We start from the raw sequence: 14317 nt of genomic DNA, 5'->3' as shown, positions 1-14317 counted from the left end.
CAAACCCCTCCAACATGTAATTTATCCATCTAACAAACCTTCACATGTACCCCTGAAACTAAAAGTTAAAAAAACTAAAAATATATTATATATTTAATAATTGAATGTAAGAATTACTTTTGATGTTTGAGAAAATACAAAATTAATGCTCAAGATAAAATGAAAAATATTAGAGTATTAGTTTGAGGTTATAATGTGCCAAGGTCTACATCATATTCAGTAGGTGAATGAAAATTCTAAATAATTTTAGGTTGTGTTAGAAAAAGGTACAATTTTATATATCCTTAAAATATTAAAAATAACCAGTAAAAAACTAGAAATATTATCTATAGCTTCAAAATATGTAGAGAAAAAATATAGAAAACTTTATAAATCAAACTGAAAGTCAAAAGAGAAAAAATGAAACAAAATGATGCTATACAAAAAAACATAAAATGAGAGAAAATTTCTAAAAATGTCAGCAATCATTATAAATGTGAACAGATTAAATTCAGCTATATAGAAGAAAAAATTATCTAATTATTTATGAAACGAAGTCCAATTATGCTGTTTGTAAGATATACACCTAAAACCAAACCAACAGAACATTGAAGTTGATGAAATAGAACAGATAAATGCTATGTGAATTCTAACCAAAAAAAGATTAGTGAGGTAATAATATATCAAAGAAGAATTGAAGAGAAAATAATTAATAAAGAGAAACATTGCATAAAAACACATCAACTAGGTAGAACAATCATGGACTTGTATGCCCCCAACTTTGAAATATACAAACAAAACCTAACAGATATACAGAGAGAATTAAACAAATCCACAATTATAGCAAGAGATCTTAGCACACCTGTCTTCAAAATAGAAAGACCAATTGAGATAAATGTCAAGTAGAGTATCCAAAATTACTCAGCATATTAAGAACTGGAAAAAATTGTCCACTTCCATAAAAACGTCAACATATGCCAAATGCCAATATGATGCAGTTGTTGAAATTATATGACAAAAACTTTAACGTAGCTATCAAATGCTCTATCAAGTAAGGGTAAATGTTTTTGAAGTAAGTAGAAAGATAAAAAATGTCTGCAAAGAAATAAAGATATAAAGAAGAAATAAATAAAAACTTTAGATCTTAAAACCACAATAACTAATATAAAAAAACTCATTGCATGAACTCAAAAGTAGAATGGAGATGACAAATGCAAGAATCAGTGATCTTGAAGAAAAATCAACAGAAACAATTCAATCTGAACAAAAGGGAGAAAAAATATTTTAAAAAATGAACAGGGCGGCTGAGCGCGGTAGCTCATGCCTGTAATCCCAGCACTTTGGGAGGCCGAGGTGGGCGGGTCATGAGGTCAGGAGTCCGAGACCAGCCTGGCCAGCATGGTGAAACCCTGTCTCTACTAAAAATACAAAAAATTAGCTGGGCATGGTGGCACAAGCCTGTAGTCCCAGCTACTTAGGAGGCTGAGGCAGGAGAATTGCTTGAACCCAGCAGGTGGAGGTTGCAGTAAGCCAAGATTGTGCCACTGCACTCTAACCTGGGCAACAGAGTGAGACTCTGTCTCGGGGGGGCGGCGGGGAGGGGAAGAACAGGGCTTCAGGAATCTGTGGAACAATATCTAAAAGTTTAACATATACATAATCAGAATTCCAGAAGGAGTGGAGAAATAGTGTAGGGCAGAAAACATATTGAAGAAATAGTGTCTAAACATTTTCCAAATTTGGCGAAAGATATACACTTAGAGATTATAAAAGTTAGAACCTCTAGTACTATTCGTAAAAGAAAACATGATATATTAGACTTCATATCAAAGGTAAAAATGTTGGAAATGAGAAAGACACTGATAGAAGAATGAAAAGTTACCGCCTAGGACAAAATATGTGCAAGGTTTTGTTTGTATATATAAAAAATATACAGCCGAATATATAAGGGACTCTTGAAACTAAAAAGAAAACAAATGAGCCAATTTAATTAAAAGGGCAAAACATTGATGAGAAACTTCACAAAAGTATATGTGTATATGTATGTATATATAATATATATACACACATATGTATATATATGCTCATGTATATGAGCATCTCTTCATGTCCCCATACATATATATACACACACACATATATATACACACACATACATATATATACATATATGTATGGGAACACGAAGAGATGCTCATCATACAGAAATATTAGTTAAAACCACAGTGGGACATAATGACACAGACATTACAATACAAAGCTAAAAGTAAAAGGCAATATAAAGTGTCAGTGAAAATGTAAACTGGGATTATCATGCACTGTTGGAATAATCACTTTGAAAAACAGTTTGGCTGTTTCTTGAGGAATTAAACATACACCTATATGTGTTCCAGTTATTCCACTTCTAGGTATTTACCCAAAAGAGAAGAAAGCACGAGTTCATACAAAAATTTGTACATGAATGTTTATAGAAGCTTTCTTTGTAATAGCTAAAAACTGGAAGCAACTTCAATGTCCATCAGCAGATGAATATATAAAAAAATAGTGGTATATGGATAAAAATGTAGAATACTACTCAGCCATAAAAATGAACTATCGATATACACAACAACATGGATGATTCTCAGTATCATTATGCTAAGTGAAAGAAGGTAGAGACAAACGACTACTTACTCTATAATTCCCTTGATATAAAAATCTAGAAGATATAAACTAACCTTTAGTGATAGAAAGCAGGTTAGCAGTTGCTTGGGAAGTGGGGTACAGGAAACATGGAAAGGAGAGGTTATCAAGAGGCCTGAGAAAATGTTAGGAGATTATAAATGAATATGTTCACTATTTTATTTGAGGTGATGGTTTACCAGATGTATGTGTATGTGGAAACTTACCAAACTGCATACTTCAAAAATGCAGTTTATTGTAGGTTAATTATTCCTCAATAGAGCTGTTTAAAACAAAAAGAAAAAAAGAAAACCAAAAATACCAGAGACTGGGGCCAAATTATGAAAGATTTTAGGTAAAAAATATTTCCCTCCATGACACAATTAATACAATTAATATAGTTCTCATGTGGATACACACGCGCACACACACACACACACACAAAGCCAATTTAACTGAGCTATAATTACATACCATACAATTCATTCATTTAATGTACAATAAAGCATTTAATAAATGTGCATAGTTGAATGATTTTTAGTGTATACACTGAGTTGTCAGGTATATTTTTAACGCCTCTTCCTCAACGGAATATGTTTTTAGTAATACACATGAATTAACACAAATAATTATAACCAGAAAGAAAATAAAGTGTAGATTTTCTCTAGAAAACATTTTGCATATAGTTGTCATAGTAAAAGTCATAAGACAATTTTAAGAAAATTAAAACACGTAAAATTGAAATGTAGGCAACTAAATTATGCAACTGATATAACATTTTAGCATTTTGATTTTTACGTAGCATTAATGAGCAATTAAAGAGTACATTTCATGCTTGAGTATATTGTTCAAATTCAGTAAAGTATTTTCAAATGTAATAAAAACGTCTTTATCCCCCCAAATTTTACTCCTTAAATTTAACACTTCGTTTCACTGATTTAGACACCAATAAAAGCAAGTGATTACACAGAATCACAGAGCTGCAGTAACTCCGGTTGTTCTTTGTCTTTATAATCACATGCTATAATTTTTAATTTCGTGTACTTTGAAAGTGTAGACATAGGTATCATATATTACCACAGGGACTGCAGTCTGGAAGTATGCTCAAAGCAAGCTCAAACTGAGGTAGGAGGCAGGACTTGACTCCAGAGGCGGGGCTTGGACAGCCGACCGAATTGAGGACTGGCTAAACCAGGTCTAGGGCAGAAGCAGCTTTCCTTAAGCCTTGTCTACCAATGTGTCATGTCAATTTACCATTCCATGGCAACACCCAGGAGTTACTGCCCCTTTCCATGGCAATGACCCCACAACCTGGAAGTTACCACCCTCATCCTAGAAATTGCTGCGTAAATTCTCCTTAATTTGAATATAATTGAAAGTGGGAATCAGCATGAGTGCAGAACTGCCTCTGAGCTGCTATTGTGGGGACACCGCCCATGGGGCAGCCCTGCTCTGCAAGAAGCAGGAGCAGTCCCTCTGCTGCTCTGTACACTTCTGCTTCAATTAAACTTGCTGTTTAACATCACCGGCTTGCCCTTGAATTCTTTCCTGAGTGAAGCCAAGAACCTTCCCACCTAAGCCCCAAGTGTGGGGCTTGCCTGTCCTGCCTCAAAACATTTCCAAATTGTTAAGAGCTTACTTTAGAAAGGAACAGCCTATGTCTTGGACAACTATTTAATAAGGATTTATCCAAATTAACTTCCCTGTAGAATCAAATGATTATTAAAACAGAAATATTAAACATCAGCTAATTCTCACCTTACATAGATTTTCTTCAAGCTTAAATGTAAACACAGCCATCTTTCACAACTCAGACCAAAAGAGGATGTGGGGGGAGAAAAGCTGAAAACTTGTATGTGGCGCTAATAAGTAAAAGACTGACTTTTACTGGGTTTTATTATTCTTATATTAAAATTCTCTGCAGACGATGTTTCTCTTTATGGCCAGCAAGTGGGCAGACCTCTGCCACTGCCCCCACGCTTGGTAGGCCACTGCTCCATCCTAAGCTACTTAACAAGAAAGTGGCCTAATTAGCGCTGGGTTTGTGGCCTCCAGACTCCACTATTTGTCTTTCAGGGTGCTGGAGTGACTCTTGACAAGATGAGTTTTGGGTCCTCCTGAGGGCCTTTACTTGCTTACAGCATAGTGTGGGGTACAACAGACACCACTGTGACACGGGTGACCTGGAGGTGGTTTTATTGTCTTTTTGTGGGGTGTGTTATTGCCACACACATCACACATGAAACCCTCTTCCTAACTGGGTTCTGGGAATTTAGACCTTGATGTTGCTATCCACACCTACCCTAAATACATGTAGAAACACCAAAACCCTTTTTCTTCTTGTCTGTGGGGGCAAAGTGTTCATTAGTCTTCATTTCTTAGTCCTCACCCACTCCTTATCCCCCGATGGCTAACTGTATACCTGTTGGTCTGGCCCCCAACCATGCAGGACCCTGCCTCTCTCCCCCTTACCAGTTTTTCTTCCTTAACCCCCTCCCCACTACAGACAAAGTCCACATCATCTTTGTACATTGTGCTGATTTTATTGCATTCATCAACATGGTGGAACACTACTGGTCTCAGATTTGGCCTTTATGTGATGGGTGATTCCCCAGAGTTGCCTATGGAGATGCTGTCGCTAGTTGTACATTTCGGATCCAGGCTCTGCATTTACTGGCAGCAGAGATGGTTACTTGGGATGGTTTGCTGTTGCCAATGTCTTCTGGGCTTGCTCTTCTGATTTTTATTTTCCGTTGTATTTTGTGCTTGCTCTTCTGAGTTTTATTTTGCGTCTTATTCTGCTTGTGGTGACACGCAAATGTTGTTGGTCTCATTGTTATCCTAGGCTTTTTGGAGCAGGAAGGAGGTGATTGAGTTTTCTTTCTTGAATTCCTTTGAAGGGGTTTTTTTACCTTTATGATTTTCTTCTCCACCTGGAAGGACAACACACGAGCCAGAAGGACATTGGTTTAGGGGAAGAGAAAGAGGTTGTATAGGAAGGGGAGCTTCATGGATAGCAGTGCAGGCTGAGGAGGGGGTTGTGCTAGGCAAGGACAGGATAGGGGTCTTGAGAGAATAGAGGGGAAGAGGAGAAGGAACAAGGATAGGGTCATCTGACCTTGCCAGTTTTGTTGGTCTTTTGCTGACGAGAGCTCTTCTTTTCCTTCTTCTCTTTGGTTCTCGGGGTTGGCTTTTTCGTGCTTACAATTGGTTGTTTCGTAGTTTCTTTGGGCTTCACTGGTGTGTGGGTCTCCTTAGCCATATTGAAGCCTCCCAGTGGTCTACCCCATGCTCCTGACCTCCTTATGTACACCCAGCCCTGGGTGATGAGGAGCCCCACCCTTCAGCTTTGTTTGGTCAGAATGGGGCACCCCTATCCAATGGTAGTCCTGGGGTGGCTTGGACATCACAAACACTGACATGTCTGTGGGGGTGGTGTTGCTGGGGTGGCCAAAATGCGGTCAGAGAAAGGGGATTTTTCCACCCCCAATACTACCTGAAGGTCCATTTCAAAATGACCTGCTACCCCCATCACTTCCCCATGTTCCATTCTGGTGGGTCACATAGCGGGGAGAAGGTGTTTCCTTAAAGGCATTCCCTACAGCCACCCCCAGTCAGTGGTTCATTCCGTTCTCTCCCACCCTTTACCGTGACCTACTGTTTTGGATGTCTTATCTAAAATCCTTCCAAGGTACAGTGGCTGATTTAATTCTCAGTCAAAATATGAATCATTCCACTTCCCTCAAACAAATTTCCATTGTGTATCTGTTTTGGTATGGTTTGTAAACTAAGACAGGTTTGTGTGTGTGTGTTGTGTGTGTGTGTGTGTGTTTACATTTCTAAATGGTTGAGAAAAAAAACAAAATAATATTTTATGATGTAAAAATTACGTGAAATTGAAATTTCAGTGTTCATAAAACTTTATTAGAACACAGATACACTAATTTAACTATCAGCTATGGCTGCTTTGACACTACAACAGAGTAGTTGCGACAGAGATTGTATAGCCTGCAAAACATAAAGTATTTGCTATCTGTCCTTTCAGAAAAAAAGATTGCCAAGTCCTCATCTATTCTGTTCCATTGATCTATTTGCCTATCCTTATGCGAAAACCACATTGTCATGATTAATTTCATGTCATGTCATAATTTTAGGCTAAGATATAAAATTAGATAGCACAGCTCATCCAACTTTGCTCTTCTTTTACAAGATCATTTCAGCTATTCTAGGTCCTTCATACATTCTTAAAATCTTTAGAATCCGCTTTTCTATTAATGTTAAAGCCTGTTATGATTTCATTGTGATGGTGATGAATTTATAAATCAATATAGGGAGAATTAAAATCTTAACAATTTTGAGACCTTCAATTTGTGAACATATATCTCTTCATTTCTTTAGGTGTTTAATTTATCTCTGCAGTGTTTTTTAATGTTCAATTTGTTTAAAATTGGTATTGTTTCTTCCTTAAGTATTTGGTAGTAGTCATCCATGAAGACACCCATTCCTGAAACTTTCCTTTTGAGAAGCTTTTATGTTTTGAATTAACTTTGGTATTTACACTATTCAGAAAGTCCAGTCTCATGTTAGTTTGGTAAATTGTTTTTCAAAGGCTTTTTCCATTTCATCTAAATTGTCAAACTTGTGGCATAAAGTGGTACATAATATTCCCTGTATAGTTTTGAAATGCGTGTAGCATGTGTAGTGATGCACCCTCTGTAATTTCTGAAATTGGTAACTTATGTTTTGTGTTTTTTTTTCTTAATTACTTTTAGCTAGGCTTTTATGAATTTTATTCTTTTAAAAACTGTCTTCAGCTTTCTTGATTTGTGTCTATCATTTTGGCTTTTTCTAATTCAATTATTTCTGTTCCTTATCTTTACTATTTTATTTTTCCTATTCAATTTGAATTTAATTTATAGTTCCTTAAGGTGAAATCTTATGTTATTCACTTCAAACCATTCTTCTTTTCTAATATAAAAATAAAGCTATAAATTTTCCACTTAGCACTGCTTAAGCTGCATCTCACAAAATTTGATATATTGTGTTTCCTTATGCAGTCTGATATATATTTAATTTCACTTGTAATTTCTTTTTATTTTATTTTTTATTTTTTATTTTTTAGTATACTTTAAGTTCTAGGGTACATGTGCACAATGTGCAGATTTGTTACATATGTATACATGTGCCATGTCGGTGTGCCGCACCCATTAACTTGTCATTTACATAAGTATATCTCCTAATGCTATCCCTCCCCCCTCCCCCCACTGCATGACAGGCCCCGATGTGTGATGTTCCCCTTCCTGTGTCCAAGTGTTCTCATTGTTCGATTCCCACCTGTGAGTGAGAACATGCGGTGTTTGGTTTTCTGTTCTTGTGATAGTTTACTGTGAATGATGGTTTCCAGCTTCATCCATGTCCCTACAAAGGACATGAACTCATCATTTTTTATGGCTGCATAGTATTCCATGGTGTATATGTGCCACATTTTCTTAATCCAGTCTATCATTGATGGACATTTGGGTTGGTTCCATGTCTTTGCTCTTGTGAATAGTGCCACAATAAACACACATGTGCATGTGTCTTTATAGCAGCATGATTTATAATCCTTTGGGTATATACCCAGTAAGGGGATTGCTGGGTCAAATGGTATTTCTAGTTCTACATCCTTGAGGAATCACCACACTGTCTTCCACAGTGGTTGAACTAGTATACAGTCCCACCAACAATGTAAAAGCATTCCTATTTCTCCACATCCTCTCCAGCACCTGTTGTTTCCTGACTTTTTAATGATCACCATTCTAACTGGTATGAGATGGTGTCTCATTGTGGTTTTGATTTGCATTTATCTGATGGCCAGTGGTGATGAGCATTTTTTTCATATGTCTGTTGGCTGCATAAATGTCTTCTTTTGAGAAATGTCTGTTCGTATCCTTCGCCTACTTTTTTACGGGGTTGTTTGTTTTTTTCTTGTAAATTTGTTTGAGTTCTTTGTAGATTCTGGACATTAGCCCTTTGTCAGATGAGTAGATTGCAAACATTTTCTCCCCTTCTGTAAGTTGCCCATTCACTCTGATGGTAGTTTCTTTTGCTGTGCAGAAACTCTCTAGTCTAATTAGATCCAATTTGTGAATTTTGACTTTTGCTGCCATTGCTTTTGGTGTTTTAGACATGAAGTTCTTGCCCATGCTTATGTCCTGAATGGTATTGCCTAGATTTTCTTCTAGGGTTTTCTTTTAGGTCTAACATTTAAGTCTTTAAACTATCTTGAATGATTTTTGTATGAGGTGTAAGGAAGGGATCCAGTTTCAGCTTTCTACATATGGCTAGCCAGTTTTCCCACCATCATGTATTAAATAGGGAATCCTTTCCCCATTTCTTGTTTTTGTCAGACTTGTCAAAGATCAGATGGTTGTAGATGTGTGGTATTATTTCTGAGGGCTCTGTTCTGTTCCATGGGTCTATATCTCTGTTTTGGTACCAGTACCATGCTGTTTTGCTTACTGTAGCCTTGTAGTATAGTTTGAAGTCAGGTAGCATGATGCCTCCAGCTTTGTTCTTTTGGCTTAGGGTTGTCTTGGCAATGTGGGCTCTTTTTTGGTTCCATATGAACTCTAAAGCAGTTTTTCCCAATTCTGTGAAGAAAGTCATTGGTAGCTAGATGGGGATGGCATTGAATCTCTAAATTACCTTGGGCAGTATGGCCATTTTCACAATATTGATTTTTCCTATCCATGCGCATGGAATATTCTTCCATTTGTTTGTGTCCTCTTTGATTTCACTGAGCAGTGGTTTGTAGTTCTCCTTGAAGAGGTCCTTCACATCCCTTGTAAGTTGGATTCCTAGGCATTTTATTCTCTCTGAAGCAATTGTGAATGGGAGTTCACTCATGATTTGGCTCTGTGTTTGTCTGTTATTGGTATATAAGAATGTTTGTGATTTTTGCACATTGATTTTGTATCCTGAGACTTTGCTGAAGTTGCTTATCAGCTTAAGGAGATTTTGGGCTGAGACGATGCGGTTTTCTAAATATACAATTATGTCATCAGCAAACAGGGACAATTTGACTTCCTCTTTTCCTAATTGAATACCCTTTATTTCTTTCTCCTGCCTGATTGCCCTAGCCAGAACTTCCAACACTGTGTTGAATAGGAGTGGTGAGAGAGGGCATCCCTGTCTTGTGCCAGTTTTCAAAGGGAATGCTTCCAGTTTTTGCCCATTCAGTATGATATTGGCTGTGGGTTTGTCATAAATAGCTCTTATTGTTTTGAGATATGCTCCATCAATACCAAATTTACAGAGAGTTTTTAGCATGAAGGGCTGTTGAATTTTGTCAAAGGCCTTTTCTGCATCTATTGAGATAATCATGTGGTTTTTGTCTTTGGTCCTGTTTATATGCTGCATTATGTTTATTGATTTGCATATGTCGAACCAGCCTTGCCTCCCAGGAATGAAGCCCACTTGATCTTGGTGGATAAGCTTTTTGATGTGCTGTGCTGCTGGATTCAGTTTGCCAGTATTTTATTGAGGAATTTTGCATCGATGTTCATCAGGGATATTGGTCTAAATTCTCTTTTTTTGTTGTGTCTCTGCCAGACTTTGGTATCAGGATGATGCTCCCCTCATAAAATGATTTAGGGAGGATTCCCTCTTTTTCTATTGATTGGAATAGTTTCAGAAGGAATGGTACCAGCTCCTCCTTGTACCTCGGTAGAATTCGGCTGTGAATCCATCTGGTCCTGGACTTTTTTTGGTTGATAGGCTATTAATTATTACCTCAATTTCAGAGCATGTTATTGGTCTATTCAGGGATTCAACTTCTTTCTAGTTTAGTCTTGGGAGGGTGTATGTGTTAAGGAATTTATCTATTTCTTCTAGATTTTCAAGTTTATTTGCATAGAGGTGTTTATAGTATTCTCTGATGGTAGTTTGTATTTATGTGGGATCGGTGGTGATATCCCCTTTATCATATTTTAATTGCAGCTATTTTATTCTTCTCTCTTTTCTTCTTTATTAGTCTTGCTAGTGGTCTATGAATTTTGTTGATCTTTTCAAAAAACCAGCTCCTGCATTCATTGATTTTTGAAGAATTTTTTTGTGTCTCTGTCTCCTTCAGTTGTGCTCTAATCTTAGTTATTTCTTGCCTTCTGCTAGCTTTTGAATGTGTTTGCTCTTGCTTCTCTAGTTCTTTTAATTGTGATGTTAGGTTGTCAATTTTAGGTCTTTCCTGCTTTCTCTTGTGGGCATTTAGTACTATAAATTTCCCTCTACACACTGCTTTAAATGTGTCCCAGAGATTCTTGTATGTTGTACCTTTGTTCTCATTGGTTTCAAAGAACATCTTTATTTCTGCCTTCATTTCGTTATGTACCCAGTAGTCATTCAGGAGCAGGTTGTTCAGTTTCCATGTAGTTGTGCAGTTTTGAGTGAGTTTCTTAATCCTGAGTTCTAGTTGTTTGCACTGTAGTCTGAGAGACAGTTTGTTATAATTTCTGTTCTTTTACATTTGCTGAGGAGTGCTTCACTTCCAACTATGTGGTCAGTTTTGGAATAAGTGCGATGTGGTGCTGAGAAGCATGTATATTCTGTTGATTTGGGGTGGAGAGTTCTGTAGATGTCTATTAGGTCCGCTTGATGCAGAGCTGAGTTCAATTCCTGGATATCCTTGTTAACTTTCTGTCTTGTTGATCTGTCTAATGTTGACAGTGGGGTGTTAAAGTCTCCCATTATTATTGTGTGGGAGTCTAAGTCTCTTTGTAGGTCTCTAAGGACTTGCTTTATGAATGTGTGTGCCCCTGTATTGGGTGCATATATATTTAGGATAGTTAGCTCTTCTTGTTGAATTGACCCCTTTACCATTATGTAATGGCCTTCTTTGTCTCTTTTGATCTTTGTTGGCTTAAACTCTGTTTTATCAGAGACTAGGATTGCAACCCCTGCCTTTTTTTTTTTGCTTTCCATTTGCTTGGTAGATCTTCCTCCATCCCTTTATTGTGAGCCTATGTGCATCTTTGCATGTGAGGTGGGTCTCCTGAATACAGTACACTGATGGGTCTTGACTCTTTATCCAATTTGCCAGTCTGTGTCTTTTAATTGGAGCACTTAGCTCATTTACATTTAAGGTTAATATTGGTGTATGTGAATTTGATCCTGTCATTATGATGTTAGCTGGTTATTTTGCTCATTAATTGATGCAGTTTCTTCCTAGCATCGATGGTCTTTACAATTTGGCATGTTTTTGCAGTGGCTTGTACTGGTTGTTCCTTTCCATGTTTAGTGCTTCCTTCAGGAGCTCTTGTAGGGCAGGCTTGGTGGTGACAAAATCTCTCAGCATTTGCTTATCTGTAAAGGATTTTATTTCTCCTTCACTTATGAAGCTTAGTTTGGCTGGATATGAAATTATTCTGGGTTGAAAATTCTTTTAGGCATGTTGAATATTGGCCCCCACTCTCTTCTGGCTTGTGGAGTTTCTGCCGAGAGATCCACTGTTAGTCTGATGGGCTTCTGTTTGTGGGTAACCTGACCTTTCTCTCTGGCTGCCCTTAACATTTTTTCCTTCATCTCAACTTTGGTGAATCTGACAATTATGTGTCTTGAGCTGCTCTTCTCAAGGAGTATCTTTGTGGCGTTCTCTGTATTTCTGAATTTGAATGTTGATCTGCCTTGCTAGGTTGGGGAAGTTCTCCTGGATAATGTCCTGCAGAGTGTTTTCCAACTTGGTTCCATTCTCCCCATCACTTTCAGGTACACTAATCAGACGTAGATTTGGTCTTTCCACATAGTCCCATAATTCTTGGATGCTTTGTTCGTTTCTTTATACTCTTTTTTCTCTAAACTTCTCTTCTTGCTTCATTTCATTCATTTGATCTTCAGTCACTAATACCCTTCCTTCCAGTTGATTGAATCGGCTACTGAAGCTTGTGCATTCATCACGTAGTTCTCGTGCCATGATTTTCAGTTCCATCAGGTCATTTAAGGACTTCTCTACACTGCTTATTCTAGTTAGCCATTCATCTAATCTTTTTTCAATATTTTCAGCTTCTTTGTGATGGTTCGAACTTCCTCCTTTAGCTCAGAGAAGTTTGATCGTCTGAAGCCTTCTTCTCTCAACTCATCAAAGTCGTTCTCCATCCAGCTTTGTTCTGTTGCTGGCAAGGAGCTGCATTCCTTTGGAGGGGGAGGGGTGCTCTGATTTTTAGAATTTTCAGCTTTTCTGCTCTGTTTTTTCCCATCTTTGTGGTTTTTAGCTACCTTTGGTCTTTGTTGATGGTGACGTACAGATGGGGTTTTGGTGTGGTTGTCCTTTCTGTTTGCTAGTTTTCCTTCTAACAGTCAGGACCCTCAGCTGCAATTCTGTTGGAGTTTGCTGGAGGTCCACTCCAGACCCTGTTTGCCTGGGTATCAGCAGCGGAGGCTGCAGAACAGCGAATATTGTTGAACAGCAAATGTTGCTGACTGGTCGTTCTTCTGGAAGCTTCGTCTCAGAGGGGTACCTGGCTGTGTGAGGTGTCAGTCTGCCCCTGCTCAAGGGTGCCTCCCAGTTAGGCTACCCAGGGGTCAGGGACCCACTTGAGGAGGCAGACTGTCTGTTCTCAGATCTCAAACTCTGTGCTGGAAGAACCACTACTCTCTTCAAAGCTGTCAGACAGGGACATTAAGTCTACAGAGGTTTCTGCTGCCTTTTGTTTGGCTATGCCCTGCCCCCAGAGGTGGAGTCTACAGAGGCAGGCAGGTCCCCTTGAGCTGCCATGGGCTCCACCCAGTTTGAGCTCCCAGCTGCTTTGTTTACCTACTCAAACCTCAGCAATGGCGGGCACCCCTCCCCCAGCCTCGCTGCCGCTTTGCAGTTCAATCTCAGACTGCTGTGCTAGCAATGAGCAAGGCTCCATGAGCATGGGACCCTCTGAGCCAGGCACGGAATATAATCTCCTGGTGTACCATTTGCTAAGAGCATTGGGAAAGTGCAGTATTAGGGTGGGAGTGACCTGATTTTCCAGGTGCTGTCTGTCACAGATTCCCTTGGCTAGGAAAGGGAATTCCCTGACCCCTTGTGCTTCCCAGGGGAGGCGATGCCTCGCACTGCTTCGGCTCACGCTTGGTGGGCTGCACCCATTGTCCAACAAGCCCCAGTGAGATGAACCAAGTACCTCAGTTGGAAATGCAGAAATCACCTGTCTTCTGCATCACTCATGCTGGGAGCTGCAGACTGGAACTGTTCCTATTTGCCTATCTTGGAACCACCTATAATTTCTTTTTAAACCATGAGTTATTTAGAAGAATGTACCTAATTTCCAAGTATTGGGGATCTTCTAAATATGTTTTTGCTATTGGTTTCTAATTTAATTTCTTTGTGGTCAGATAACATATTTCATGATTTAAATATTTTAAAATATTTAGAAATGGCCCAGAGTTTGGTTTATCTTGGTGTAGGTCAAATTTGGTTGATAGGAGTTTTCAAATACTATATATATCCTTAGTAATTTATTTGTCTGCTTCATTTATCACTAATTAATAGAGGGGAGTTTAAATTTACAGCTGTGATTATGGATTTATCTATTCTCTTTTTTAATTTTGTGAAATTTTGCTTCATGTATTTTGAAGTTCTGTTATTTCTTGCATAATCACTTATTGTTTGCATTGTGTATCTCCTCCATCCTAGTACTTTCAACCTAGCTGTGTT

At 38.2% G+C, this 14317-nt stretch overlaps 1 protein-coding gene across 1 annotated transcript; it reads right to left on the bottom strand.

The window, feature by feature from the left end:
* Positions 1 to 5152: 5152 nt before the first annotated feature.
* LOC117077929 (uncharacterized protein AH6.3-like) lies at positions 5153 to 6217 on the bottom strand. Its single transcript, XM_033201485.1, has 2 exons — positions 5759 to 6217; positions 5153 to 5573 (listed from the first exon to the last, which is right to left on the bottom strand). The coding sequence occupies exons 1-2, from the start codon at positions 5900 to 5902 to the stop codon at positions 5262 to 5264; spliced, it is 456 nt and encodes a 151-aa protein (XP_033057376.1). The 5' UTR covers positions 5903 to 6217; the 3' UTR covers positions 5153 to 5261.
* Positions 6218 to 14317: the final 8100 nt, after the last annotated feature.

This window comes from Trachypithecus francoisi, unplaced genomic scaffold (assembly GCF_009764315.1).
Source record: "Trachypithecus francoisi isolate TF-2019V2 unplaced genomic scaffold, Tfra_2.0 Lachesis_group6, whole genome shotgun sequence".
Classification (NCBI taxonomy): Eukaryota; Metazoa; Chordata; class Mammalia; order Primates; family Cercopithecidae; genus Trachypithecus; species Trachypithecus francoisi.
This window is presented reverse-complemented; position numbering and strand designations above follow the sequence as displayed.